The sequence below is a fragment of the Ranitomeya variabilis genome, chromosome 5 (genome assembly GCF_051348905.1).
Source record: "Ranitomeya variabilis isolate aRanVar5 chromosome 5, aRanVar5.hap1, whole genome shotgun sequence".
NCBI lineage: Eukaryota > Metazoa > Chordata > Amphibia > Anura > Dendrobatidae > Ranitomeya > Ranitomeya variabilis.
The window spans coordinates 121,691,194-121,719,142 of NC_135236.1; the positions used below are offsets into that span (position 1 = coordinate 121,691,194).

Here is a 27,949-nt window from a genome sequence, read left to right on the forward strand (position 1 = left end):
GCGTCGTAGACTGATGTCACACGTTGCAATACACGGCGCTGGAGCGATAATTTCATGACGTATTTGCGATGTAGAAGCCGTTGGTTACTGTGCGCACATCGTATACAACCTGTGTCACACGATGCAATCATGCCGCCACAGTGGGACACTAGACGACGAAAGAAAGTTTCAAACGATCTGCTACGACGTACGATTCTCAGCGGGGATCCGGATCGCAGTAGCGTGTCAGACACAACAATATCGTAACGATATCGCTAGAATGTCACGAATCGTGCCGTCGTAGCGATGAAAATGGCACTGTGTGACGGTACCCTAAGGCATAAGCAGAAAAGCCAACAAACATACATTTACATAATAAGATGTAGTAAAAGTTAAAAACTGAAGGCTTATTTCCCCCCCCTCAGTCTACTATCCTGTACGCAGCAGGGACTGCGGTGTGCGTGCGCTAACACAAGACACAAGCTTTTATATTTTATTTAAATCAAACGGACATGAACATAAAACCTTTGGTGAGAGGCCGGTATGTGGCTGGCGCTCTCACGTTTGATTATATCTACTATAAAAATGAAACAAAAAGATTTTAAATTTATAATGTTTAACGGCCAGAAGCAAACGGAAGGCCTTTGAAATAATCGCTCGGTCTGGTGGCACCAGCCCCTCTCCATCCACCACCAGTGCCGCCTCCTACAGATATACCATTCTCGGAAGCCCCTTCTAAAGGCTGGGCTTTGACCAAACACATGCAGAACCCACTGGGGAGAGGAGGTAAAGAAAAAAAAAAAGTTTCCAACACTAAAATGGATACACGTTTTCTTCTAGAATTAAAGATTTTCTTTCTTAAATCACCCACTCAATCACACAATATGATGCAGAAGAAATAAAAATGCTCCTCTGTTGGAAAAAAAAACAAATAACAAACAAACGAACAAACTAACAAATGAACAAATGAAAAAAAAAAGGTCAGAGCTCAAGCACACGATTCAACGCGTCCAATAAAATGTTGATCCGTTTAGTTCTGGGAGAAATTCAACAGGATAAAGAGTCAGGAGTCTGATCATGGAGATGTAACGAGAAGCCACATCCACAGAGTACTTTTCACTCCATCACATCCTCTCTCTCATTAACAGTTGTGCACAGTAGGGAAAAACCTGGAGACAGTTTAGACAGTTTTTAAAGTTTTTTTTTTTTTCTGTGTGTGGTTTTATCCTTGGTTCAATTGTAAGGATTCAGGAAAAAGCTGTAATAAGAAAACGGGGGGGAAAAAAAAAGTAGTAATGATGATACAGAAGGAACTGGATCCCTGGATGTAGAGTCAAGATGATATAGGTGGGTTGTCATATCCCACAACAGTCCACACCACAATGCTGGTGACATCCAGGACACAGGGTGAAGATCGCACTCAAATTTTCTGGATCTTCTCCCCGACCACAACAGGGTTTTCTTTCCTGATCTTTTCAGCTGCGTCAGCTTTATAGTCATAGGAGCAACTGTGCACGTCAGAGTAACGATGTGTCCCACAGAATATATTTCCACATCGACAATCAAAGCCTGAAAAACAAGAATCACATATGACATTGAGATATACATTTATTTCTTCCCAGGAAAATAAAACAATATGGCAACCATCATCTTGTGAAAAACAATGAAGGGCCTAGATACATCATGTATGCTGTACGTTATATCTATATACTGTTCACTGAAGAGTAGTGATGAGCACAAGTGCTGGTTACCGAGGGTATGGACCGAGTAGTGGGGGTGCTCGAGTGACATGTCCTGAGTCCCCGCAGCGGCTAGGGTATTGCCTGTATTTGAACTACCAAACAGAAAACCCTTACCCCTTAAAACCATCAATCTTTATTAATATTCATGTATAATACCAAAAAGTCCAAAAAACTAGATAAAACACATCCTATAAGGACTACATATACTAGGGATCAGGGATCCAACCATAGGAAAGACGTCTTGTGCAGACGGTATTTCAATGATACCAAAACCAACATAAGTGTAGAAAAACTAAAAAAAAATCCACAAAATAACCAGAAAAACTCATCAAAAATGAAAAAATATTTGAAAAAAAGAAAAATATTGTTGGATATAGTATACCTCTGCTGGCCCTAATAGGCCCTGAAGTCTGAGGTCCTTCCTACCAGCGGAGGTTGGCACCCTAAATATGCGATGAGGCGCCCCTGCTCCTCGACGGCTGTCCCTTATATCCCTAGGTAGTCCCTACCAAACTAATGATCACAGACAAGACATACCCACAAATGGATCAGATTAGATCCATAATACATACATAAAGCACTATTGTGTATATGCTAACCTCTAGCTGTCACTAATCCTATCAGATTATAGGCTTTAATGCCACTATAGTGATGCTATGTAATGTAACAGGGCTCAAACAAGCCGAAATAAACCCAGGCTGTCCTATATGGATTAACCAAGGAGGTTATTGCAACAGCTTAAATATACATTTGTATCCCTGATCCCTGGTATATGTAGTCCTTATAGGATGTGTTTTATCTAGTTTTTTGGACTTTTTGGTATTATACATGAATATTAATAAAGATTGATGGTTTTAAGGGGTAAGGGTTTTCTGTTTGGTAGTTCTGTTATTTACTCCCCTATAGTTTATTGTTAGGACAGTTGTACTATTGCCTGTATTTGACAGGTAATCCCCTCATGTTCTGTGAACATCTTACACGAGCACCCATGATACTCTGTGCATACCCCAGCACCCTCGAGTAACCAGCACTTGCGGTTATCAGTACTGTGGTGTCATCGACAATGTTCTCCTACACATATAGCCTAGGATAACAGGCCTCCTTCACAGAGTCAGGTATGTCCTAGTAAGGCGCTATCAATGTCTGTCCTATGTGCAATCACGCGGTTGTTTTCACCATGAGTAAAATTGTAAAAACAAGCAACTTTGCAATGTATCTCTTTATATTCTTAAGAATGGTGAGGATTTTATTTAATAGCTTACTGCTCATTGTCCAAGTTACCAGCCCCTTCTGCAGTCTATAACCAGTCTCCTAGGAAAGGAGCGCAGCACTTACAAACTCGGCTATACAACCTGCAAGAGCTGCTCTGACACTGTCAGGATCCAACCACCATCAGTCAACCTGTGCCCATCCGATGCTACAGAGGCAAAGCAGTCTCCGCTTGGTGCAAGGCAGACTGCACACTATGAACCAGCGCTGAGACCAGAATAGTGGTCCAAACTGTCAATTTTCTGGAGCACACCACCCCACTATTGTGGGAGTGAAAGGAAAAGGCAGAAACGCTCTCTTCCACCCTGAAATTGCTGCTTGCCGTTGAAGTTGTAGAATAAAACACGATACCGATTGTAACATAACGTGAGTGTAGGGATCCCAGTTACCACCCTAGCCATCATAGTATACACCAGAGGTGTCAGACTGCATTCCTCGAGGGCCGCCAACAGGTCATGTTTTCAGGATTTCCTTAGCATTCCACAAGGTGCTGGAATCATTCTGTGCAGGTGATTAAATTATCACCTGTGCAATACAAGGAAATCCTGAAAACATGACCTGTTGGCGGCCCTCGAGGAATGCAGTTTGACACCTCTGGTATACACTATGGCTCTCCCAAGCACTATTTTCCTTCAGGTTTATTGCAGGACATTAACCTTCTTTATAAGCAATTTCTACTCAACCACAATAATGGGACTACTGGACTATGTTCACATGGAGGTTTTTGAAGCCAATCTGCTGCAAACACACTTGGAAAAGCCTTCCTATTCATTACTGTGGGAAATCCATTATTCTGTTCACATGAGGAGTTTTTATAAAGGGTTTTTTTTTTTCTATCTTGTGGAAAAATGTGTGTGAATTAAGTGAATCCGCCACAACTTGACAACAATGGCAAATTAAAAGGCTGCAAAAAAAAAAAAAGCTTCCAAGACATCTGATGAAAAAGCTTCAGGAAAAGAAAAACTGCCCAAAAAATGAGCATTCACTGAAGGGGTTTCCACTTGAAAAAATTGTGGCTTTTGAATGTCTAGAAAGAAGTCAATGTGAACATAGGTTAGGAAACCAAGGAGTGGGGGTAACAATTAATAGGCCAGGTATGTGAATATTACAGCTTTTTTTTTTTTTTTTTTTAATAGGACTGGATATCTGTACCCCGTCCAATTATACTGTTAATGTAACTGAATAACGATGTAATCTGCGTGAAGTCTTGAGGATTTTCACAGCAATTGATAATACAATGTGAACATTCACACCTCTGACAAAGCATCAGCTTTCAACTCTACCATTTCGGGCCATACAGAAAATTATGGAAGTCACATACAGACCTGTAAGTCCAACTTTTTTGCGGCACATGTGGCAACGGTTTGTCTTCTTGACTTTGGCCTTTTGCGGAGATCTTTCTTGTTCTTCAGAAGAATTCTGTCCGCTATCTGAAGCCGCAGCTACAGAAAATACAAAATTGTAATTACGCAAATTGTCTCCCAACATACCTATGCCCTGTACAAGGATAAAATCCCACCAAAGCAAATGATCACTTACCATCATCACTGTCTAACGTCTGTTCTGTTTCATTATGTTTTCTCTTCCCCTTTCTTGAGCCTTCTCGCCACACACTGCGCTGAACTCCCCCCTTTTCTATGCTGGAATAACTGAAACCCTTCTCTGAGAGTCTGCAATCTGGAATATCCAATAGCAACACCTTCCATAGCTAGTTTTAAGTAAGTCGCCCAGTTTTCTAGCAAATACTACACCCAGTTTTCATAGAGTTCACACTTCTGAAAGCCATCTCGTATCCACGAGGGATACTGTTCCCTATGCTCGAGGTCATTTATCCAAGTGTCATAAGACCTCTGCCCTCTCTCCTATGGTTGGAGGCGCCCACTGCTCCTGTGCTTGGGTTACACATCACCACTGAACACATCATATACATATCAGAATTACTGTATGTGCATTATCAGTCAGACATTGCAGGTTTAGCTGGAACAAGTCATGGCCGAAAGTGTTGCAACCTTGAAATTGTTCCAAAAAAATAAGTATTTCTCCCAAAAAATTACAGCAATTATACATGTTTGGTTAGACACATACTCCAATACACACAATGGAAATAAATCCACACGAAAAAGGAGTAAAAAGTCAAAATGGACATCATTTCACACTTAAACCCAAAATGGACAGGACAAAATTGTTGACACCTTTCCGAAATTATGCATAAACAACTTTGTATCAACTATGTGATGCGTCCTCAAACTCACTTGTGGCAAGTAACAGGTGTGCGCAATATGAAAATCACACCTGAAATCAGATAAAAAGGGGAGAAGCTGACTCAAGCTTTGCATTGTGTGTGTGTCTGCCACGCTAAGCGCGGAGGAAAAAAAAAAAGAGGAGAAGAGAACTGTTTGAGGACCGGAGAACCAAATTGTTGATATTTCTCAACAATTTTCAAGGTTACTACTCCATCTCCAGAGATCTTGATGTTCCTTGTCCACAATACACAACATAAATCAAGACGTTTACAACCCATGGCACTGTATCTAATCTCCCTCAACGTGCAGGCTCAAGGTGCATCAGTGTCAGCGCAAACTATCCATTGACATTTGAATGAAATTAAACGCTATGGCAGGAGACCCTGCAGTACCGCACTGCTGACAGATATAAAAAAACGAGACTGCAGTAGGCCAAAATATGTGAATAAACCAAAATCCTTCTTGGAAAGCATGCTGTGGACAGATGAGACCAAGATAAAACATTATACCATTTACTGAAAATGGAATGAGGCCTACAAAGAAAATAACCCAGTACCTACATTAAACATGGTGGAAGTACAAAGATGCTTTGGGAATGTTTTGCTGCCTCTGTCACTGGGTGCCTTGACTGTGAGCAAAGCATCATGCAAGCTAAAGATTACCAGAAAATTTGGGGCCGCAATGTAGTGCCCAGTGTCAGAAAGCTGGGTTTGTGTTCTACGTCATGGGTATTCCAGCAGAACAATGACATCAAACATACTTCAAGAAGCCATCAGAAATGGATGGGAACAAAGCACTGGAGAGTTTTTAAGTGGCCAGGAATGAGTCCGCTTCTAAATCCCACTGATCATCTGTGGAGAGATCTTAAAATTTCTGTTAGGAGAAGACGCACTTTGAATATGAGACACCTGGAGCAGTTTGTAAAAGAAGAGTGGCCCAAAATTCCAGATAAGAGGTGCAAGAAGCTTGTTGATGGTTATAGGAAGAGACTGGTTGCAGTTATTTATTACAAATGGTGTGCAACCAAATATTAATTTGAGGGTGCCAACAATTTGTCCAGCCCATTTTTGGAGTTTTGTGTGAAATTTTGCCCAGTTTGCATTTTTCTCTGATTTTTTTGTGTTGTTCCAACACACACACACAAAGGAAATAAGCATGTGTATAACAAAACAAGTGTAATTGCAAAAAATTTTCAGGGAAAACTACTTCATTTTTCTGGAACAATTTCAAGGGTGCCAACACTTCTGGCCATAACTTTGGCCAAGACAGCAATTTGGGGCAATGTTAACTCATTTCTCATCAAAGCACTTTCCTTACACAATCTAATAGGCTGCCTGCCAGTATGAGGCCAGGTTCACATGAGCGCATAAAGAAATAGTCATAATTTCATCCACAAAACATAGATGACCTACGTTGCTCCCTGGCATCGCGCTCCAGCGTTGGCGCACTTATCTTTCCTGTTGAGGGCAGAGCAAAGTACTGCAGTGCGCAGGCTCCGGGCCTCTCTGACCTTTCCCAGCGCCTGCGCACTGCAGTACTTTACTCTGCGCTCAACAGGGCAGATAAGTACGCCTGCGCAGGAGCGATAAAGAAACAAGAGGGCGGCATCGCAAGAAGATGGGAGGCGCCGGACCTGCGACACCCATCGGACCGGACCGTCCCCCGGGTGAGTATAATATAACTTAATTTTTCTTATCTTGTAGGTCAGATCGGGGGCTTATCTATAACATTATGGAATACAGTAGATAAGCCCTGAAAGGCAGTGGCCACATCTTATATCGGTTCCCTTTAAAGATAGATTTATGTAAATCTGCGTGTACCCCAAAAAAGGGACCAATGAAATCTAGTCTTGTCGCACAAAGAACAAGCCCTCATATGGCGCTGCTGACAGAAAAATATTTGTTTTTTGTATCACATAAGTAAAAAATTAAATTATTTTTCTTTAAACAAAGTATTTCTAGGGAATCTGTCACCATTTTGAGGTTTTGGAGTTAATAATACGGGCTGGCAGGTGAAATTAGTCATACCTGTAGGCCTCCTGGATGTGGCCTTGTTAAGTAAAAATCATCCATGAGACCTTGCATCTTCCAGGCTATGGGGTGTGCTCTGCCAGGAAGATAAGCCTGCCTCCGGGTCTTCATTATACAGGTTTTCTCCTTCCCTACATGTCACATGCATGGCTGGAAAACCGGCCCCTGCGCATTCTGCCTGCTGTCACTCCTCCGCTCTGTTGAGCCCTTCTGTAGGCAATATCTTCAATTTTGATGTTCGCAGGCACCGGACAGTCGCTGAAAGTTCCGATCCCAGTGATCTCTGGCGACCAGTAGGTGAATTTCCCACGGTGTAGAGGAGCGACGGCAGGCAGAATGCGCAGGCGTGGGATTTCCGGCCACACATGACATGAAAGGGCAGAGCACACACCGTAGTGTGAAGAGCGAAGGTATAAAACATGATTTTTACTTAACAAGGCCAAATCCAGGAGGCATACAGCTATGACTAATATCACCAGTATACAATCTGTACACCCATATTAACACCAAAACCTCAAAGGCCGGAGTCACACTACAGCAAGATACGGCCGAGTCTCGCAGGTTAAAAACAAGCTCTGGCACCGGTACTCTGGAGCGGAGCGTGCGGCTCCATGTATTGTAGTGCGGCCGCACGCTCCGCTCCAGAGTGCCGATGCCAGAGCTTGGTTTTAGCCTGCGGGACTCTGCCGTATCTCGGTGTGTGTAAACCCGGCCAAAAGGGTGACATATTCAGTTTAATAAAAATTAAAAACTTATGGCTGATGGAATGCAACAATGAAAAAAACAAAGGAAAAAAATACAAGTTTGTGGAAAGAGACTATTGTAGGGGCAGAGGCCCCATGGTCAGCGATGTGTCACTGACAGGGAAGATTGCTGTTATTTTGATAAAAATCACTTTGATCTGCTGATGATCTAACCGTTCTCTGAATGCAGAGCTCTGTATAACCCCATCCACACCACTAATTGTTAGCGTTTGTGTCCACTGCATAGGCAGAAAGCTGCCAATCAGTGGTAGGGGCGGAGTTATACAGAACTCATGAAAATGGAGGACGAAATGGCAGCAAGTTTACTAGTCCTATAGTGATAATCTTTTGCTGATAAAACAGTGATTTTACAAAAATTATAGAAATCATCCTAGTAAGTGACATATCACTGGAATTAGATTATTGGTCCTAAAATTATGCTGCCCTCAGACTAGATGGCAAAAACCTGGTGACAGATTCCCTTTCAGGCAAAATTAGGTCTGGGGAATGGGGATTGAGAGTTTAAACAAGTAGTTGTTGAACATCATGTACTGACATATACAAGAACCCCAGCACATGTGTAAATGGATACAGGACTGACCTTGTGCCTCTGTCAGTTCTGCAGTTCGGTCATCTGAGCTTTCATCTTGCAAAGAAGAGGCCGTCTCCGGTTGTGGAAGAGAACTGGCAGACAAAGAAAAGCACATTAAGAATAAAGGACCGGAAAAAACACCTGCCCAACTGGCCATCTACAGAAATCAGAGATACCATATATCAAAAGATCTGTACTATAAAGCCATCAATGGAGGCATCAAATTCAGCCTGACCAGCGTGCACGGATCTGTCTGGTCTCCAGTTCTGCCCTATCACTACAGTAGAGGACAGAGGCAAATCTGTGGCTATATCCTATTACAAGTGCCTAATGAATCACAGGATATTTCCCAGAGCTCCACATCTACCCATCTATCCTACACAGCAATCACATAGCGTAGCAGTGGAGACCTCACAAAGTATCGACACAAGGTCCGTAAAGGGGTTGTCTCGCCTCAAGAATGGAGACTTTGTAAACTCCAGATTTACTGCTTGTTGGCGTGATTACTACAACACCACCACTGCAGACTATCAGAGGCAGCCGTCACCTAGGCAAAGGAGTGCTGGGTCAGGCCAGCTTCAGTGTCATTTTCCTCCTCTTGATGGTCTGAACTGTCAACCTAAAAGAGAACCTCCCCCCATCCCCCTTCCCCTTGGTAACAAGGGGAGCCACGAAGGAGGAGAGTGATGAAAAGGAGAACTTCCCTTTAAAGAATGTATCAAGGACTTTAGACCTTTTTTAACACTATGGACCTAAAAACTAACAGGCAGGAGGTTGCTAACTACCTGCCTGTTGTACCCTGCACCGACAAATAAGTCACTGACCGCTCCTGCTAGCGATTCACCTTCACAATGTCAATAGAGCAGCAGCAATTCCTCTTCCAGTCTGATCTCTCAACATCATGCAGATTTCCAGCCAGCTCCCCACAGTTAGGTAGTTGGCAGCCAGCTGTCAGTCAGCTGTCAGTCAGCATGACATCGGCAGTCATGCCCCATCAACAGAGCGGAGAAGCCGCTGACCTGTCGATGTGACGTCTGCGGAAGCTGACCCACCAATCGGCAGGATGTGTAACGTCCTACAAAGTACACAAATAACTCCACCCTAAAGAGCTCCATACATGCATATCTATCTTTAAGAGCAGAAGTACATAATATATATATATATATATATATATATATATATATATATATATATATATATATATATATATATATATATATATATATATATATATAGTGTATACACTGCAAAAATAAAGGGAACACTAAAATCCCACACCCTAGATATCACTGAATGAAATATTTCAGTTGGAAATCTTTATTCATTAGATAGTGGAATGTGTTGAGAACAATAGAACCTAAAAATAATCAACGTAAATCACAACTAATATCCCATGAAGGTCTGGAGTTGGAATGAGGCTCATTTTCCACTTTGATTTTGAAGTTACAGGCGGATCCAACTTCAGTGGAAATGCCTCAAGACAAGGAACTGATGCTCAGTAGTGTGTGGCCTCCACGTGCCAGTATGATTACCTGACAACGGCTGGGCATGCTCCTGATGAGGCGGCGAATGGTCTCCTGAGGGACCTCCTCCGAGACCTGGACTAAAGCATCCGCCAACTCCTGGACAGTCTGTGGGGCAACGTGACGTTGGTGGATGGAGCGAGACATGATGTCCCAGATGTGTTCAATCGGATTCAGGTCTGGGGAACGGGCGGGCCAGTCCATCGCTTCAATGCCTTCATCTTGCAGGAACTGCTGACACACTCCAGCCACATGAGGTCTGCACCAGCATATGGTCTCACAAGGGGTCTGAGGATCTCATCTTGGTACCTAATGGCAGTCAGGCTACATCTGATGAGCACATGGAGGGCTGTGCGGCCCTCCAAAGAAATGCCACGACACACCATTACTGACTCACTGCCAAACCGGTCATGCTGAAGGATGCTGCAAGCAGCAGATCGCTCTCCACGGCGTCTCCAGACTGTCACGTTTGTCACATGTGCTCAGTGTGAACCTGCTGTCATCTGTGAAGAGCACAGGTCACTAGTGGCGAATTTGCCATTCCTGATGTTCTGTGGCAAATGCCAAGCATCCTGCACGGTGTTGGGCTGTGAGCACAACCCATCTGTGGATGTCGAGCACTCAGACCATCCTCATGGAGTCGATTTCTAACCGTTTGTGCAGACACATGCACATTTGTGGCCTGCTGGAGGTCATTTTGCAGGGCTCTGGCAGTGCTCCTCCTGTTCCTCCTTGCACAAAGGCAGAGGTAGCAGTCCTGCTGCTGGGTTGTTGCCCTCCTACGGCCCCCGCCATGTCTCCTGGTGTACTGGCCTGTCTCCTGGTAGCGCCTCCGTCCTCTGGACACTATGCTGACAGACACAGCAAACCTCCTTGCCACAGCTCGCATTGATGGGCCATCCTGGATGAGCTGCACTACCTGAGCCACTTGTGTGGGTTGTAGAATCTGTCTCATGCTACGAGTTTGAAAGCACAACCAACATTCAAAAGTGACCAAAACATCAGCCAGAAAGCATTGGTACTGAGATGTGGTCTGTGGTCCCCACCTGCAGAACCACTCCTTTATTGAGGATGTCTTGATAATTGCCTATAATTTCCATCTGTTGTCTATTCCATTTGCACAACAGCATGTGAAATTGATTGTCAAACAGTGCTGCTTCCTAAGTGGACAGTTTGATTTACGGTACCGTCACACTAAGCGACTTTGCAGCGAGAACGACAACGATCCGTGACGTTGCAGCGTCCTGGATAGCGATATCGTTGTGTTTGACACGCAGCAGCGATCTGGATCCCGCTGTGATATCGCTGGTCGTTGCTGAAAGTTCAGAACTTTATTTGGTCGTCAGATTGGCGTGTATCGTCGTGTTTGACAGCAAAAGCAACGATGCCAGCATGTTAAACATGGAGCTAACGACCTGTGAGAACGATAAGTGCGTCACCGTTACGTCACAGGATCGCTCCTGCGTCGTTGTGGAGCTGCTGTGTTTGACATCTCTACAGCGACCTAAACAGCGACGCTGCAGCGATCAGATCGTTGTCGTTCTCGCTGCAAAGTCGCTTAGTGTGACGGTACCTTTACTTGGAGTTATATTCTGTTGTTTAAGTGCTCCCAATTATTTTTTTGAGCAGTGTGTATATATATTATTTCTGAAGACACTATATGAACGCAAAGCTTTACCTTTTAACAATATTCAGCCGAAATGAAAATCAGCTCATTAACTTTGCAGGCTCTTCTGCTGCTTTTGCACTTGTATTGATGAAGTTACTTCATGTAGCGTTCACTATCCACATACAAAGTTAGCTTTTTTTTTAGATCTGAAGTAATCTCACTATATTGTTCCGTTGTCAGACTTAAAGCGCACCCATCGCTTTATTTTGTTGTATAAATAAATTATTTGGGAAAAAAACCTTATATGAGGAAAGTGGCATCTTTCTCACCTTCCAGCAGTCTGCAGTTTGTCTTTCCCTGCCTTCAGGCTCTCTGCAAATGTTCAGAAACCTCCTCAGTCACCAAAAAAATCCATCTAAAGTAATAGAGTAAATAGAAGACTGGGAGAAGGGGACGCAGCTGCAGAACCTCTTCCACTGTGTGTGGGGAACTGCAAGCTTTGGCTCAGAGAAAACACCATGGCTGTAACATTGCACTGGGAAGGGCTCGTAGAGGTGCAATGCAGACAAGACAATATGCATTTACAAGAACCAGCAGACAGAAGGAAATATGCAGATTATATACAACATTTCTGACTGCACTAATCAAAACACACATCTACCGCTGCCTAAGGAAGAGGTGAGGATTATAATATAACGATAGGTGCGCTTTAATTCATGGGTGTAGATGCCATCCTTTCTATTGTTCTCTTGCAGTGCTCTTCTCTTTCGATGCCACCACCTGCACCAGTTAATCACCACCTTTACATACAGCCTCTTGTGAGCAGGAGGAAACCCAGGGGAGTGCAGTCCCCTCACCAAAGTACAGGAATTTCACCAACATAGTATGTGGGGGATAGGACCATGTGCTTAACTTTGACCTGGTCACAAGGTAGAATCATACATTTCTTGTAAATTCTCATACCTGTCTTGTGTCTGCGGATCCACAGATTCTGTAGGTTCTTCCGCCTTTGAATTGACTACATGCTGTGAAGTGGAAGCCTCCACCCCACTTCCGACTGATACCACTGAATACAAAACAAACAAAAACAGATCTATATCATGGATAGTCTCATACTATACAGGCAGACATACAAGGAGGTCAGACATTGCTACCTGGAGGACTAGTTCTCCCATTGCTGCTGCTGCTGTTCTGTCTCTGTAGATATTCTTTGTAGCAGACGGAGCAAAGTCCATTGGTTCGTGGATTACCGTAGAAGCCACAACCATTAGAACAAAGTAGAGGAGCCTGGTTATGGTTGGTCTCTTGCGCCATGTTCATCCACCATACAGCTGAAAGCAAAGAGAACAGAAGCCACTATTAGTCCATTAGACTTTGCATATAAGCGAATATACCAGTGGAGCAGGATATGAGTGGCATGCGGGGGGCTCGTGCATATACTGAAACTCCCATTAGTTTATATTCATTTCATTTAAAATGGGTGTTCAGTGGGATAAAATTATCACTATATTTGCAGGTAAATTGTGAAAATCAGGAGGTAAAAAGACTTTAAATCATATCTGTCTCACTGAGTGGCCACAGGGAGAAAATGAGCTTATGTTCTCCCTGCAGCCGCTCACTCCCAGTCACTGGGGCAGTGCAGGGAGCTGTAGCTGTCAATCGTCACACAGTGAGCACTGTGATCACTTCCCAGAAAATGATTGTGTGCAGAGCGGGCTGTAAATGGATGTGACAGGAGTCATCATGGAGCATTCAGTGTGTACGGACTGCTACAGCTGCCTGAATACAAGTCCATTTCTCCCTCTTACCGCTGCGGCTTCATTAAGTCTGAAAAACATTATGGATGTTCGGTTCTGCCGCGTCCACAGATTCCAGTGGTATATGCTTCTGCACCAATCGAGCTGCAGGATTTGCGGCTGATAGCCTGAATACATGTGGGGGTGGCCTGTTTGTTAGGGAATCCCCACATGTATTCAGGTTGTCTAACACCCGCAAATCATGCAGCTGCGGCGACAAAAACGAAATCTCCGAGCGCTCACAAATGCTCGGAGACCACCCGAGCATGTTCGGGGAAACCAGAGTAACGAGTATACTCGCTCATCACTAGTCACAAGGTCACAAAAAACAAAAACAAACAGGATGATATATATTTATAAACACAGAAAGCAGGTACTGTGCAAACATTAGTCAGGGGTGGAAAAAGAATGCTGCAGTGTTAAGGTACCTTCACACTAAACGATATCGCTAGCGATCCGTGACGTTGCAGCGTCCTGGATAGCGATATTGTTGTGTTTGACAGGCAGCAGCGATCAGGATCCTGCTGTAACATCGTTGGTCGGTGAAGAAAGGCCAGAACTTTATTTTGTCGCTGGATCTCCCGCTGACATCGCTGAATCGGTGTGTGTGACACCGATCCAGCGATCTCTTCACTGGTAACCAGGGTAAACATCGGGTTACTAAGCGCAGGGCCGCGCTTAGTAACCCGATGTTTACCCTGGTTACCAGCGTAAATGTAAAAAAAAACAAACACATACTCACATTCCGGTGCCCGGCGTCCGCTTCCCTGCACTCCTCCTGCATCCTGGGTAAGTGCCGGCCGTAAAGCAGAGCGGTGACGTTACCGCTGTGCTCTGTGGGAGATGCCGGAGATGTTCGGCGCTGACACAGGATGCAGGAGGAGTGCAGGGCAGCGGACGCCGGGCACCGGAATGTGAGTATGTAGTGTTTTTTTTTTTTACATTTACGCTGGTAACCAGGGTAAACATCGGGTTAGGCTACGTTCACACTAGCGTTGTGCGCCGTTGCCGCAACGCACAACGCACACAAAAACGCGTCAAAACGCACGCAAAAACGCTGCGTTTTGCGACGCATGCGTCGGTTTTTGCCGAAAATCGGACGCAAGAAAAATGCAACTTGTTGCGTTTTCTTGGTCCGACGCTTGCGGCAAAAAAGACGCATTTGTCGCACAACGCAACAAAAAAAAACGCATGCGTCCCCCATGTTAAGTATAGGGGCGCATGACGCATGCGTCGCCGACGCAAACCCGACGCACATTAGCTTAACGCTAATGTGAACGTAGCCTTACTAAGCGCGGCCCTGCGCTTAGTAACCCGATGTTTACCCTGGTTACCAGGGGACTTCGGCATCGTTGGTCGCTGGAGAGCTGTCTGTGACAGCTCTCCAGCGACCACACAACGACTAAACAGCGACGCTGCAGCGATCCGCATCGTTGTCTGTATCGCTGCAGCGTCGCTTAGTGTGAAGGTACCTTAAGAATGGATTTCCAAAACAGAAGAGTTAATAGTTTATTCTTATCAATTAACCAAAGAGAAATCTCAAGAAAAATCAATATTTGAACTGACCAACATTTGTCTTCAAGGAAACAGTCTTATTTTTGCAGCATTTTTCCAACAGTCCTGTGTACATATTACATACACACATCTATAGAACAATGCACATTTGTCACAAGGTCAGCACTTGGGAGGCCGCTCAGAGGACACAGACCGACTATTCTATTGCCATGTTACACCGACCTTAATAAGGCCATGTGCACACGTTGCAGTTTTTGCTGCGGATCCGCAGCGTTTTTGCAGCAGTTTTCCATGCGGTGTACAGTACAACGTTAACCTATGAAAAACAAAAACCGCTGTGCACATGCTGCGGGAAAAAACGCGCAGAAACGTTGCGGTTTTTTTCCCGCAGCATGTCAATTCTTTGTGCGGAATCCACAGCGGTTTGATACCTGCTCCATATTAAAAAGACGCAGGTGTAAAACCACAGTAGAATCCGCACAAAAACCGCGGTAAATCCGCAGGAAAAACGCAGTGTTTTTGCCCTGCGGATTTATCAAAATCAGTGCGGAAAAATCCACAGACCAGTCCGCAGCGTGTGCACATACCCTTAGAGGGAAGACGTTCGCTGATTCATGCTGGTCTAACCACGCGCAGCGTGAAGCACAGAACGGCTCTCTTACTGCACACATGCAAGTTTTACCCGGAAATGCTGCACGCTGATAGAAAAAGCACTGTAAAATGCTATCCAGGAATGAGGGGACACTGGGATGATAAGTCATAAAGGGTCTACACCCCATCCCCCACCCAGACTGACAGAAAGAGCAGCCATCTGAGGCACATGCATATGTTTAGGGTTAAATAATTTAAGATAAAAAATACCTTAAATATGGAAGAAAAAAAAAGTGAATAGGGCAAATACTTTTACATGGCACTGCATCTATGTACACTTACCTACGCCACCACTATCCCCACAATATTTCTATTGACCCAGTACTAAAACCCTGCGCCTTATCTGTTACATTATTATACGGGTGCCTGCCTCTGTGTAGATATATACAAACACACAGTGGGGGAAATACCAGTTTGATACACTGACAATTTTGCAAGTTTTCCCACCTACAAAGAATGAAGAGGGCTGTAATTGTTATCGTAGGTAGAATCTAAATCAGAAAATTACATTGTCTGATTTTTACATAATTAATTTGCATTTTATTGCATGAAATAAGTATTTGATCACAAATACAGGACAAAAAAAAAAGGGGCAGCACTGCTTACCTGCCGAGGTCTCTGAACAAATGCACTACAGGGTGCAGCCAGCCCATAAAGCAAAGATGTTGCAAAACACAGGTGCAAAATACTAAATAGAGAGCAACTCACCACTTAGCCATTCATGGAGGGGGTGACTGCTTAGTGTACATTTGCACAATAGAGGACTGTACAGGGTGCTGTTCACATGCAGGTAATGCACAGTGTCTGGTTCTCAGCCTATTAGTCACACCCATACTATTCGATTAGGCGGGCTGGCCAGCGCTCTCTATATGCATCCCACAAGAACACCGCTGAACACAAGACCCAATGTGCTGGGCTTGGCTGCACCCTGAAAAATAAAGTGCACAAAATACATATAAATATGTGAGGTATTGGTCAATATTTTGGCCAAGATACACAAGCTCACAACCCAAAGGCAAGGGTCCCCATGCTTGCGAGTCCTAACACTAAACTAATAGCAAAGCCACAAAAGAGGACTGAAAATCCTCCAAAAATTCTAAAATACAGCAGAAAGAAAGGCAGCATCGTATAGGGTGCTGTTCACATGCAGGTACTGTATAGTGTCTGGGGACCCATGTCGTGGGGTTGTGAGCTTGCATATCTTGGCCAAAATATCGAACAATACCTCACATATTTATATGTATTTTGTGCACTTTATTTTTCAGGGTGCAGCAAAGCCCAGCACATTGGGTCTTGTGTACAGGGGTGTTCATGTGGGATGCATTGATAAGACTGCTGGGCAGCCCGCCTAATCGAATAGTATGGGTGTGACTAATAGGCTGAGAACCCGACACTGTGCATTACCTACATGTGAACAGAGCCCTATGCAGGCCTTTATTGTGCAAATGTACACTAAGCAGCCACCCCCTCCACGAATGGCTAGGTTGTGAGTGGCTTTGCTATATGGGCTGGCTGCACCCTGTAGTGCATTTGTTCAGAAACCTGGGCAGGTAAGCAGTGCTGCCCTTTTTTTTCTGCTGTATTTTTTGAGTTTTTGGAGGAATTTTTAGTCCTCTTTTGTGGCTTTGCTATTAGTTAAGTATTTGATCACCTACCAACTAAGAATTCTGGCTCTCACAGACCTTAAAGGGAACCTGTCACCCCGGTTTTTCACTCGGAGATAAAAATACCGCTACATAGGGCAGAGCTGTGCTTTACAAAAGTGTTTTTTTTCTACCCTGATTCCCCACCTAAGCTGCCGAAATTACTTACCAAAGTCGCCGTTTTCGCTTGTCAATCATGCTGGTCTGGTCTGATGGGCGTGGTGACAAAGCTGTTTCTTCCCCCAGATCTTGCTTAGGTTTCCGTTGGTGGCGTAGTGGTTTGCGACTGCGCAGGTGACGAAAAACAGCGCGTTCTGCGCTATATCCCTGGTGATCGGTGGGGGCGGCCATCTTCCTGTGGCCGCGTGAGCGCAGTTGGAGCGCTCTGCTGCCCGGGACTTCAGGAAAATGGCCGCGGGCTGCCGCGCGTGCGCAGATGGAGATCGCGGCGGCCATTTTTCTGAAGCCGAGATGCGAACTCTGCTTCAGGAAAATGGCCACCGCGATCTCCATCTGCGCACGCGCGGCAGGCCGTGGCCATTTTCCTATTTAATAGAATGCAAACCGCATTTTTTGTGCACATGCTGCGTTGTTTTCCTGAGCGGAATCGCATTCCAGAAAAAACCACAGCATGTTCATTAAATTTGCGGAATTGCGGGGATTCCGCACACCTAGGAATGCAATGATCTGCTTACTTCCCGCATGGGGCTATCCTCCACGGACTGGGCAACATATAATTGTTAAAAAAAAAAAAAAATTAAAATAAAAAATAGTGATATACTCACCTTCTGATGGCCCCGGAGTCTTCCGCCTCTCAGCGGTGCACGCGGCCGCTTCCGTTCCCATGGATGCTTTGTGTGAAGGACCTGCGATGACGTTGTGGTCACGTGACCGCGATGACGTCACGGTCAAGTGACCGTGACATCATAGCAGGTCCTGCACACAAAGCATTTATAGGAACGGAAGCCGCTGAGGAGATCGGCTGCCTTCGGAAGGTGAGAACATACATTTTTTTATTATTATTTTTAACTTGATAATTGATGCTGCATAGGCTGCATCAATAGTAAAAAGTTGGTCACACTTGTCAAACACTAAGTTTGACAAGTGTGACCAACCTGTCAGTTTTCCAAGCGATGCTACAGATCGTTTGGAAAACGCTAGCATTCTGCAAGCTAATTATGCTTGCAAAACTCTAGTTTTTAGCAGGAATATGCATGCCAATTCTGCATGCGATATAACCGCGGTAGGAGTTGCAGAACTGCTGCGGAATTTTCCGCGCTAATTCTACGACGTGTGCACTTAGCCTAAATCATGCAGTTGCGTCAACAAAAACTAAATCTCAGAACACTAATACTCGGAGACCCCCCGAGCAACGAGTACACTTGCTCATCACTACTCATTATCAGTATTAATTACACCTGTTTGAACTCATTACCTGTATAAAAGACACCTGTCCACACACAATCACACTCCAACCTCTCCACCATGCCCAAGACCAAAAAGCTGTCAAAGAACACCAGAGATAAAATTGCAGACCTGCTCAAGGCTAGGATGGGCTACAGGACTATAGGCAAGCAGCTTGGTGAGAAAGTAACAACTATTGGCGCAATTATTAGAAACCTTGTTGGGCAAGGATGACTGAGAAAGGTCAGAAATCAGCCCAGAACTACACATGAGGACTTGGTCAATGACCTGAAGAGAACTGAGACCACAGTCTCAAACATTACCGTTAGTAACACACTATGCGGTCATGGATGAAAACCCTGCAGGGCATGCAAGGTCCACCTGCTCACGCCAGCACATGTCCAGGCCTGTTTGAAGTTCACCAATTACTATCCAGATGATAAAGAGGGGGCATGGGAGAAGATCATATTGTCAGAAAAGACCAAAATAGAACTTTTTGGTATCAACAAGAACACCCTCACAACCATGAAGCATGGTGAGGGAAACATCATACTTTGGGGTGCTTTTCTGCAAACAAGACAGGACAACTGCACCATACTGAAGGGAGGATGAATGAGGTCATGTATATTGAGATTTTAGCAAACAACCTCCTTCCCTCAGTAAGCGCCTGAAGATGGGTCAGGGCTGGGTCTTCCAGCATGACAATGACCCAAAATATGCAACCAGGGCAGCTAAGAAGTGGCTCCGCAGGAAGCATTTCAAGGTCCTGGAGTGGCCTAGCCAGTCTCCAGACCTGAACCCAATAGAAAATCTTTGGAGGGCTCTGAAACTCAATGCTGCCCAGCGACAGCCCTGAAACCTGAAAGATCTGGAGAAGATCTGTATGGCGGAGTGGGCCAAAACCCTGGTGCGTGCAAACCTGGTCAAGAACTACAGGAAACATCTGACCTCTAATTGCAAAGGTTTCTGTAACAAATATTAAAGGTAACCTGTCACCAGAAATAACGCTATTATCCTGCAAATATGTGGTTCATCTGCAGGCTAACAGCCTTATGATGCTGTTCGGCGACTACACACAGCCAAATAGAATGGGGAGAAAATGATCTTTATTCTCCACTCCAGCATTCGGTATTCCGTCTTAGGGGCATGGCCAGTTCAGTCACTGCTCTAGCAGTTGCTGTAGCCATGCCTCCGACTGACTGACAGCCGGTCGCGATATAGACTGAGTCTCAGTCGGTCGAGGGCACAGTTACAGCGGCTGCTCTGTATACTCTGAGCGGTGACTGAACAGGCGTTTCCCTGCCCCTATGACTGAATACCGAATGCTGGCGGGGAGAATAAAGATCATTTATTCACTCCTGCGTTCGGCTTTTTTTTTTTTAAGATTCTTTTCACAGTTGAAGTGTATCTATGATAAAAATTACAGACCTCTCCATTCTTTGTAGGTGGGAAAACTTGCAAACTCAGCAGTGTATCAAACACTTATTTTCCCCACTGTACATAAACACACACACACACGCAGACACACGCAGACACACGCAGACACACGCAGACACACAAACACAGAATTTGCTAATAACACAAAATGTTAAGGACGAGGTAGACATCAATTTATTAAGCATTTTGGGCACCATTGTAGTATTGCTCTTCCAGGGTGACATAGCAGTGTGCGTCCCTCAGCAGGGCAGATCTTTGTGGGAAGGCTAGTACAGGTACATGCCTTCACCAGAGCTGGGCAATCCACCAATGAGGGGAGAAGCCCTGACAACTGGGAACAATTGCCAGCTCTGTGCGCGCTTCCGAACAGCTGTCAACTGTATAAAGCAGCACATTGTGTGCCGGGAGCCAGCTTTACGTGTAAGGCCGAGGTATCGCAGGCAGCTGCTGTGCTGCGTGATCACAGAGCTGACTATATGTGCCACAGCTTTCTCATGAGATGCTGACGTCCCAGGAGCCAAGGGGCAGCCTAAACTTCTAGGGTTCATTTTTATCATGGTTACTACTATACAATCTTGACAAATCCGAAACTTCCAGATCATCCTCCTTTACAAAATATGCTGTGGAGTAAATACCAGCAGATAGTCACTCCTTGTATATTAGTCATTACCTTTATTTAGTTTAAAACACTCCCAAAATATTTAAGTCATGAAGTGTTATAGTAATTACACATGACACCTACATTATTAAAATGTTTTCATTGATTGCTATGGCCAGTCAGTGTCCTCACCCCAGGGTCAGCCACATGACGGCTTGTAGTAATTCTGCATCATTTAATTCTTATAGGAGAAAACATCACCTAATGGCCAAGACTGGGGGCAACCTTGGCATGTCAGAGACAACACATATGCGTCTGAGCCATATTATGAGAATGACATTTCTCAAACCTCTACTTAATATATCCTCAAGACTGGCGGCAATGTATGCTGGCTCAGACCCCACTGATCGCAATGTATCCCATCTCCTTTGTTTGGAGGGTCAAACCACACACCAGATCTTCCATCATTGTCCACACGACTGACCAACAGCTGAGCATTGCATACAAGGCATTGTGTGCATGTGAGACCACCGATCTGTTCCTGTGAATGAAGGGATCCCCACTACCAGACAAGTCACTAAACCTGAGGATGGGCAATACTGGCCATAGGCCAACCAGAAGGAAAGCCACGTACAGCAGCCATAGAAGCTTCTGGACCTACACTGTACTTTCGTGTGACTTTACCTTCTCACAGAGGCACAAAGTTCTATCTATAGAATATAGTCAGCACTGATTGTAGGGGAGAATACAGCTCTATATGGCAAACAATACCCTAAACGAGGACTATGGCCCAATAAATCGCAGAAAAACACCTTCTTATAACTGTTGCAACATCTAAGCTGTCACTTTTCCCTTAGGTCTTAATCCACACAAAGCAAATGTAAGAGGACGCAGGCGACATGTAAGCTGTGAGCCACACATCCTGCAATAATGACAGTTTCCATGGACACCGCAGCATCATAGGGATTACAATGATAAACAATGGGAACTGAACAAGACACATGGGAAGCAACTTTGTGCGAAGGGGTCTCACACAAAACGTATGTATACAAGAAAAACAGGTCCTGAAACACTATGCACATCTTATCTATATGTGCACTTAACAGAACCAGACAAATCCATCATAATCACATGTACGGCCTGCACTGGACAACACAGAACCCCCCCCCCCCCCTGTTCCGATAGTCACCACCGCTCCTACTCCAAACGGTGAGCCAAATCATCAGATGTCCCAGAAACGAGCTGATACAGCATTACCTTCAGATGTTTCCAAGACCAAGCAATGACCAAACTCCCCAAGTCTTGCACACTTCCTACTAATACCTAGTTTACTTGAAATATGTAACCCCTTCTATCCCAGCCACTTTTCATCCATATCTTCCAAAAGCCAGAACTTTCAGCCATATGACAGCTTGCTTCTTTTGTTATGCCATCAATTCAAGAGGGGCAATGGATTTTTTTAGTTTCATTTTTACACAATTATGGTGATGCCAAAGTGATTTAATAAAAAAAAAACAGTGATTCTTCTACTTTTTTGTTACAGTATTAACAATGCTGGACGAATAATGTAATAATAAATACTTCACATTGCAGGGGCCTAAGGAGGTGACAAGGGGAGTCTCCAATCATCCTTACACGAAGATGCCAGGGTTGCTGTTATGGTGGGGTTAAAGGGCGTTCCCAGGCCTGGCAGTGACCAAATCATGATGGAACAAGACAAGATGTCGGCTCCAAAGACAAGTGACATCGGCTCCAAATGGCAAGCAGTGCCGAATCCGAACACTGCCCAATACACACTATTGGGATTCGGCATGATACAGTCTAACAAAATAGACTGGAAAAGCCTGTAAATGGTCAGGATAGGCCTCTGAGCATATCTGCACCCTGAGGGAGTTTGTAATTTCTTAGCAAAAACTGAACATTAGCTACAAAAACTGCAAATAAAAAAGACAGTGTGCACATACCCCAATACTGGGAGCAAAATAAAAACAAAAAAGTGTATTGCTGATTCGTATAGTCAAAGGAAACAAATGTAGGATCACTGCGAGAAATAAATCACAACAAATGGGGAGCGCGTGGGGGGACGGGGTCGATGGGGGCCAGGGGTGGCGGGGGCGCGGGGGCCAGGGGCGGCGCGGGGGCCAGGGGTGGCGGGGGCGCGGGGGCCAGGGGCGGCGCGGGGGCCAGGGGCGGCGCGGGGGCCAGGGGCGGCGCGGGGGCCAGGGGTGGCGGGGGCGCGGGGGCCAGCTCCGGCACCTGATAAAGCTGTTTTTCTCCCTCTTTACACCACACACCCATAAAGGATAAGTCTGCGCTAACGTTCCGCGCCCCTGCCCAGAGCTGTGGGAGACACTGACGACTAACTAAACTGACCCATCACTGTCCCATCTCCGCTGACTTTCCAGGAACCCTGGGGGATTCTCCTAGAGATAAGAGCGCCGTCCCTCCCGGTTCCACGTGCTATTAATAGCAGCAGCCCCGTCCTGGTGACGTCACGCCCTGGCCGCTCATCACCAGACACAGTGTCCCGGCGCATATTGCACCAGCCCGGGCACAAGGAGTGACTGGTACTGAGACTAACCCCCTGTAACCGGTGAGAAGAGCCTCCCTGACACCTATCACTGCTCACCGTGGCTGGAGACGGTGGAGCCTCTGTGGGAGCAGAACACCGGAGGCCGCCGGGCTCTTGTGTGACTTGTAGTCCCCGTCACAATGGTGCTGCCGGGGGGGCATGCACTCACCTCACACGCAGGCCGGGGTCCGAGTATGGGAGGGGGGACCCCTGGGCAGACAGTCCCGGTGAGCGCTCGATCAACGTGACCGGAGGAGAAGCCGCTGGAGGCCTACAGCGATAGGTCGCGTCCCTGGACTCCCGCCCGTGTGTCTCCAGCCGCCGGCGCCGGGTGTTTGCCGCCTGTTGGACTCCCGTTACGTAAGGCGGACAGGACTGGGTTACGGGGAGAAGCGCTACCGGTGTCAGTCACTTCCTTCTTTCACACTTCCGGTTTTCCTTGCACTTCCGGCGCGGTAGCTGTCCTCTCCGCCTCCAACTGGGTGTTTCCCAATAGTGATTGGCCGATAGTGTGTGACGTTCTGTGACTGCATGACGTCATGGAGATAGAACGTGTGTTGTGCGGCAGTGGTCCGTGGGGGGTTCTATCAGCTGCTCCTGATGCTGCCGCTCCCAGCATGCCTTGCCAGACGATGGCATGCCGGGAAGTGTAGTTTCACGACAGCTGGAGGTTACAGACTCTGTTTTGTACCGCGTCAGCGCCCTCTCGGCCGTGGGAGGAGCCGGGTAACCAGGGCTGAAACGTAGTGTTTTTCTCTTTTTTATCTCCCCATTCATGCCAAGATGGCGTCGATACAAGCCGCTAAGCGGGCGCTCAGGGCTCAGTTGAAGCAAAAGCTAGCAGCCCTAAGCGAGCTAGAGAAGCTTGAGCAGTCTCAGGCGGTGACTCGGAAGGTGTGTGACCACAGCACAACACTGTGCAGTCTGGGGGTAACACGTCTCTTGTGCAGCCAATAAGAGGGGGAAAGTGTTTATCAATAAAGTTTATTGAAGAAAAAAAGTTGCTCATAGCAACCAATCAGATTACAGCTCATATTTTTCATGCTGTTTTAGAGAATGTGAAAAGTAACCTGATTGGTTGCTATGGGCAACTTCTCTGCTATTACTGTTAGCAGGCTCGGCTAAGGCTTAGGCCCCGTGTGAAGGTGCACGTAGCCAGTACAGGTGTGGGGGCTGGAAGGCGACATTTTGTGAGGGTACTGAAGCCCAATGCATTAGGGTGCTTCCACTTTGTGTTTAGGTTCTGTTAGGTGGTCCCGTCGGGGGTTACGGGATTCGGACGTGTGTGCCAACGGGGCCATAGACTATAATAGTGCCAGCAGAGTGAACGTCGTGTCTACTGGAGGCGGACACTCAGTCTACTACAGCTGGGTGCAAAAGGTCCAAAAAATAATTTTTGCAATTGACTTTGCTTAAAACTTTTGCCTGTTTTGCTTTTGTCTCCCTTCACCTTTGATGAGTTCTGAGGTCCTAAATCAGCTGGAAGGAGGAGCTCAGAAGAAGACAGATAAAGGCGTTACAAGCTCTGCCATCAGAACTAGGCCACTGATGGATTTTCTGTTAAAGTTAAAGTTTCAAGTTTGGGATAGCTTCCACTGCAGGTCCAACCAGTCCCAAGAGCCTCTGCAGACCCCTATGTGAGTGGAGCGGTGGTCGATCATGCACACTACCGCTCCATCTACTCTTATAAGAGTGCAGGAGTATCAGGATGGGGACTGAGGCTGCGGCGATGACCGCAGCCTCTACCCCCTGTTGACGACTCGTTCGAGTATCCCAGCATGCACTGGAGGTTCTCAAACGAATCGGCATCAAAGAGGAAGATGGTAAAAAAAAACAACGTAATGAAGGGATGATAGGTGCTCTTTAATTAAAGGGGTTTTCCCATCAGCAAGATCCTATCCCAATATGTAGTAGGTCTAATAATATTAGCAAATACCTCCAATTAGAAATGTAGTATAGTTTTTGTGATTCGCTATGTCATTCCTCATGTGCAGGCATTGCAGGACCTCAGGCATCCATGGTTATGACCACTGATATACTGACAGCTTTTTGGAACAATGGACACCTAAGGTCCTGCAATGCCTGCACATGAGGAAATAGACATAGCGAATCAGAAAAACTATACTACATTTCTAATTGGAGGTATTTGCTAATATTATTATTATTACACCCACTACATATTGGGATAGGGTCTTGGACATGGGAAAAGCCCTTTAAAGTAAATTAGAAAAGATTAGATTATGACATTAAATAGACATTTAGGATTAAAATACATTTTAGTTTCGGACCACCCCTCTAATGTCAGGTCAATCTGTTTATAAAATGAGTTCCACTTGCTGCAGCTAGAAAGTCGATCTTCATCAGTGCGTGACTGTCCAACATTTTAAAGCGGGTGTCCATCTTCGCAGCCATTTATTTTCTTGTAAAACAAAGCAACTTTTTGTTTTGTACCTATGTCTGATAACCGGGTTTATGTTTCCATGGTAAAGGCTTGCAACCATAACTTGGGTAGTCCGATCCTGCAGTTTTATTGCCACCCATGCTTTACATTTTATTAATGTACTTCTGCTAGGTAAGTATGAAGTGAGGGACAGACAGATGGCATCGAGACTGTTCTGTATTAAAAAAAAAAGCTGAAACATTATTGTATGTTGAATAATATTATCATTGAGCTTACTAATATACTCTATTGTAAAAATACACCATGATGTTCATGTTTCTGCTCCTCCTCCTGGTTCCTACATTTCCTAGTTATATACAATCACTGAGATGAGGATATGATATGGAGATTGAAATACAGTCATAGTTCTTATACTCTACATTTTGTAAGGTGCAAGATTTCTCATAATGAAATATTCTTGCAGCTTCTCTCTCACCACCGTTACCAGACAGCTCAGCGCATTGCTGTATTTCTGAATATGGCCGATGAGGTTCAGACTGGAGACATCATACGAGATATATTCCATCAAGGCAAACTGTGTTTCATTCCACGCTACCAGCCTCGCAGCACACACATGGATATGGTGAGGCTCAGCTCAATGGAGGAAATCAACCTGTTGCCAGTAACCACATGGAATATACGGCAGCCCGGACAGGAAGACTACAGAGAGGAGGCATTGACCACTGGTGAGAAAACCTCTGTAAAGTTTTATTTTGTCATTCTGCCAAAATCACATTTAATTTAAAGGAATCCACTATTTCATAACTTAATCAAAACAGGATTGAGACCCCAATGGAGAAATGTTTTTCAAAATTTCTATTCTAATAGCTGATATGTGCGACCTTTATGAAGAAAATGGGGAAATGGATGCATTTAAATGGGAGTTCCCATCTCATCCACAGAGATGATGGTGAAAGCTCCCAATCATAGGCATGAGAAGCCTGGCCGCAGCAACAGATGCCTACTAGTGATGAGCGAATATACTCGTTACTCGAGATTTCCTGAGCACGCTCGGGTGTCCTCAGAGTATTTTTTAGTGCTCGGAGATTTAGTTTTTGTCTTCGCCGCAGCTGAATGATTTACATCTGTTAGCCAGCATAAGTACATTTGGGGGTTGCCTGGTTGCTAGGGAATCCCCACATGTACTTATGCTCTGAGTTGTAGTTTCACAACCGCTGGAATGTCACTAGTGTGTGTGTGAAATATTATTACATTATTACAATGCATCTAAAAGACTGGACATTTTTTACATGGGAAAATTTAATTTTTACATAGGTTTGTCCATTGCATCCTTCATTATTTCATTAATTTTTAGACCCCCCCCCCTAATCTGCAGTTTGCAGCCCAATCCAAATTTTTAATGTTTCCCTTGTGTGAGTGTCTCTCCCGGTAATATAGGCTGGATGCGAGATCCGTGTGTATCCAGGCTGTAGCTCATATCACAGCTTCTATCCTGTAGTTTCCATTTCATGTGCTTTCCTACTTTTCTATAGACTGCTTCCTTTCCCCCGTCCATGCAGCATAGATCTGTGTATAAACCAGTCCTCTCCCTGCCTGCTATCTCTAACACTCCAGCACAGCCAAGTTCACCCTTAGCAAGCTGTCTCATTCCACTCAGCTTATAGGGAGAGACTAATGGCAAGAAACACTTGATAACAACCAAAGTTACAGTGCTAAATAATGTAAAAAGTGCAGCAACTGTTTACATGCAATCAAATTATTACAGGCGGATTGGATCTTGTGCTTGTGCCAGGACTCGGATTTGACTCGGAAGGTCACCGCCTGGGGAGGGGTAAAGGATATTATGACACTTTCTTAGAGCGCTACAGCCGTCACCTTTCGGACAAACCACATACGATCGCTCTGGCATTTCAAGAACAGATTTGCGACTCCATCCCGGTAACAGAATATGATTTTGCAATAGATGAAGTTCTCTCTGCTGGAGACCTGGAGATGCTCAAGAAATGACTGGCCAAAGTTCTCTGCCGTAAGTTGAGAATGTTCCCATCATGACAGCGTCTTATACTTAAATATTTCTTCATCTTTGTGTGAAGATTGTTCCATTTCATTTACTAAGAGAATAAAGCGATGTTTCATATTCTCAAAATCCTTCTTGGTCTCCTCTTTTCTAGTATGGGGATAAGGTTGTGAATACTTTATTCC

At 45.1% G+C, this 27,949-nt stretch overlaps 2 protein-coding genes across 11 annotated transcripts; one reads left to right on the top strand and one right to left on the bottom strand.

Moving 5' to 3' along the window:
* Positions 1 to 458: 458 nt before the first annotated feature.
* Positions 459 to 23,870, bottom strand: ZFAND6 (zinc finger AN1-type containing 6). Of its 5 annotated transcripts, none has more exons than XM_077263155.1 (7): positions 23,746 to 23,870; positions 12,885 to 13,061; positions 12,694 to 12,796; positions 8,608 to 8,690; positions 4,530 to 4,667; positions 4,316 to 4,432; positions 459 to 1,548 (listed from the first exon to the last, which is right to left on the bottom strand). In XM_077263155.1, exons 2-7 carry the CDS (start codon positions 13,048 to 13,050, stop codon positions 1,400 to 1,402), a joined length of 756 nt encoding a protein of 251 aa, XP_077119270.1. In that variant the 5' UTR covers positions 13,051 to 13,061; positions 23,746 to 23,870; the 3' UTR covers positions 459 to 1,399. The 5 variants fall into 5 exon arrangements, with proteins under 5 accessions (XP_077119270.1, XP_077119271.1, XP_077119269.1 ...); XM_077263156.1 differs by lacking the exon at positions 23,746 to 23,870 and adding an exon at positions 23,516 to 23,653; XM_077263154.1 differs by lacking the exon at positions 23,746 to 23,870 and adding an exon at positions 23,404 to 23,533.
* On the top strand, positions 23,281 to 27,893 carry MTHFS (methenyltetrahydrofolate synthetase). Of its 6 annotated transcripts, none has more exons than XM_077263162.1 (3): positions 23,281 to 23,367; positions 26,211 to 26,472; positions 27,513 to 27,893. In XM_077263162.1, exons 2-3 carry the CDS (start codon positions 26,265 to 26,267, stop codon positions 27,752 to 27,754), a joined length of 450 nt encoding a protein of 149 aa, XP_077119277.1. In that variant the 5' UTR covers positions 23,281 to 23,367; positions 26,211 to 26,264; the 3' UTR covers positions 27,755 to 27,893. The 6 variants fall into 6 exon arrangements, with proteins under 6 accessions (XP_077119277.1, XP_077119275.1, XP_077119274.1 ...); XM_077263160.1 differs by lacking the exon at positions 23,281 to 23,367 and adding an exon at positions 23,572 to 23,706; XM_077263159.1 differs by lacking the exon at positions 23,281 to 23,367 and adding an exon at positions 23,875 to 24,240.
* The last annotated feature ends 56 nt before the right edge of the window (positions 27,894 to 27,949 follow it).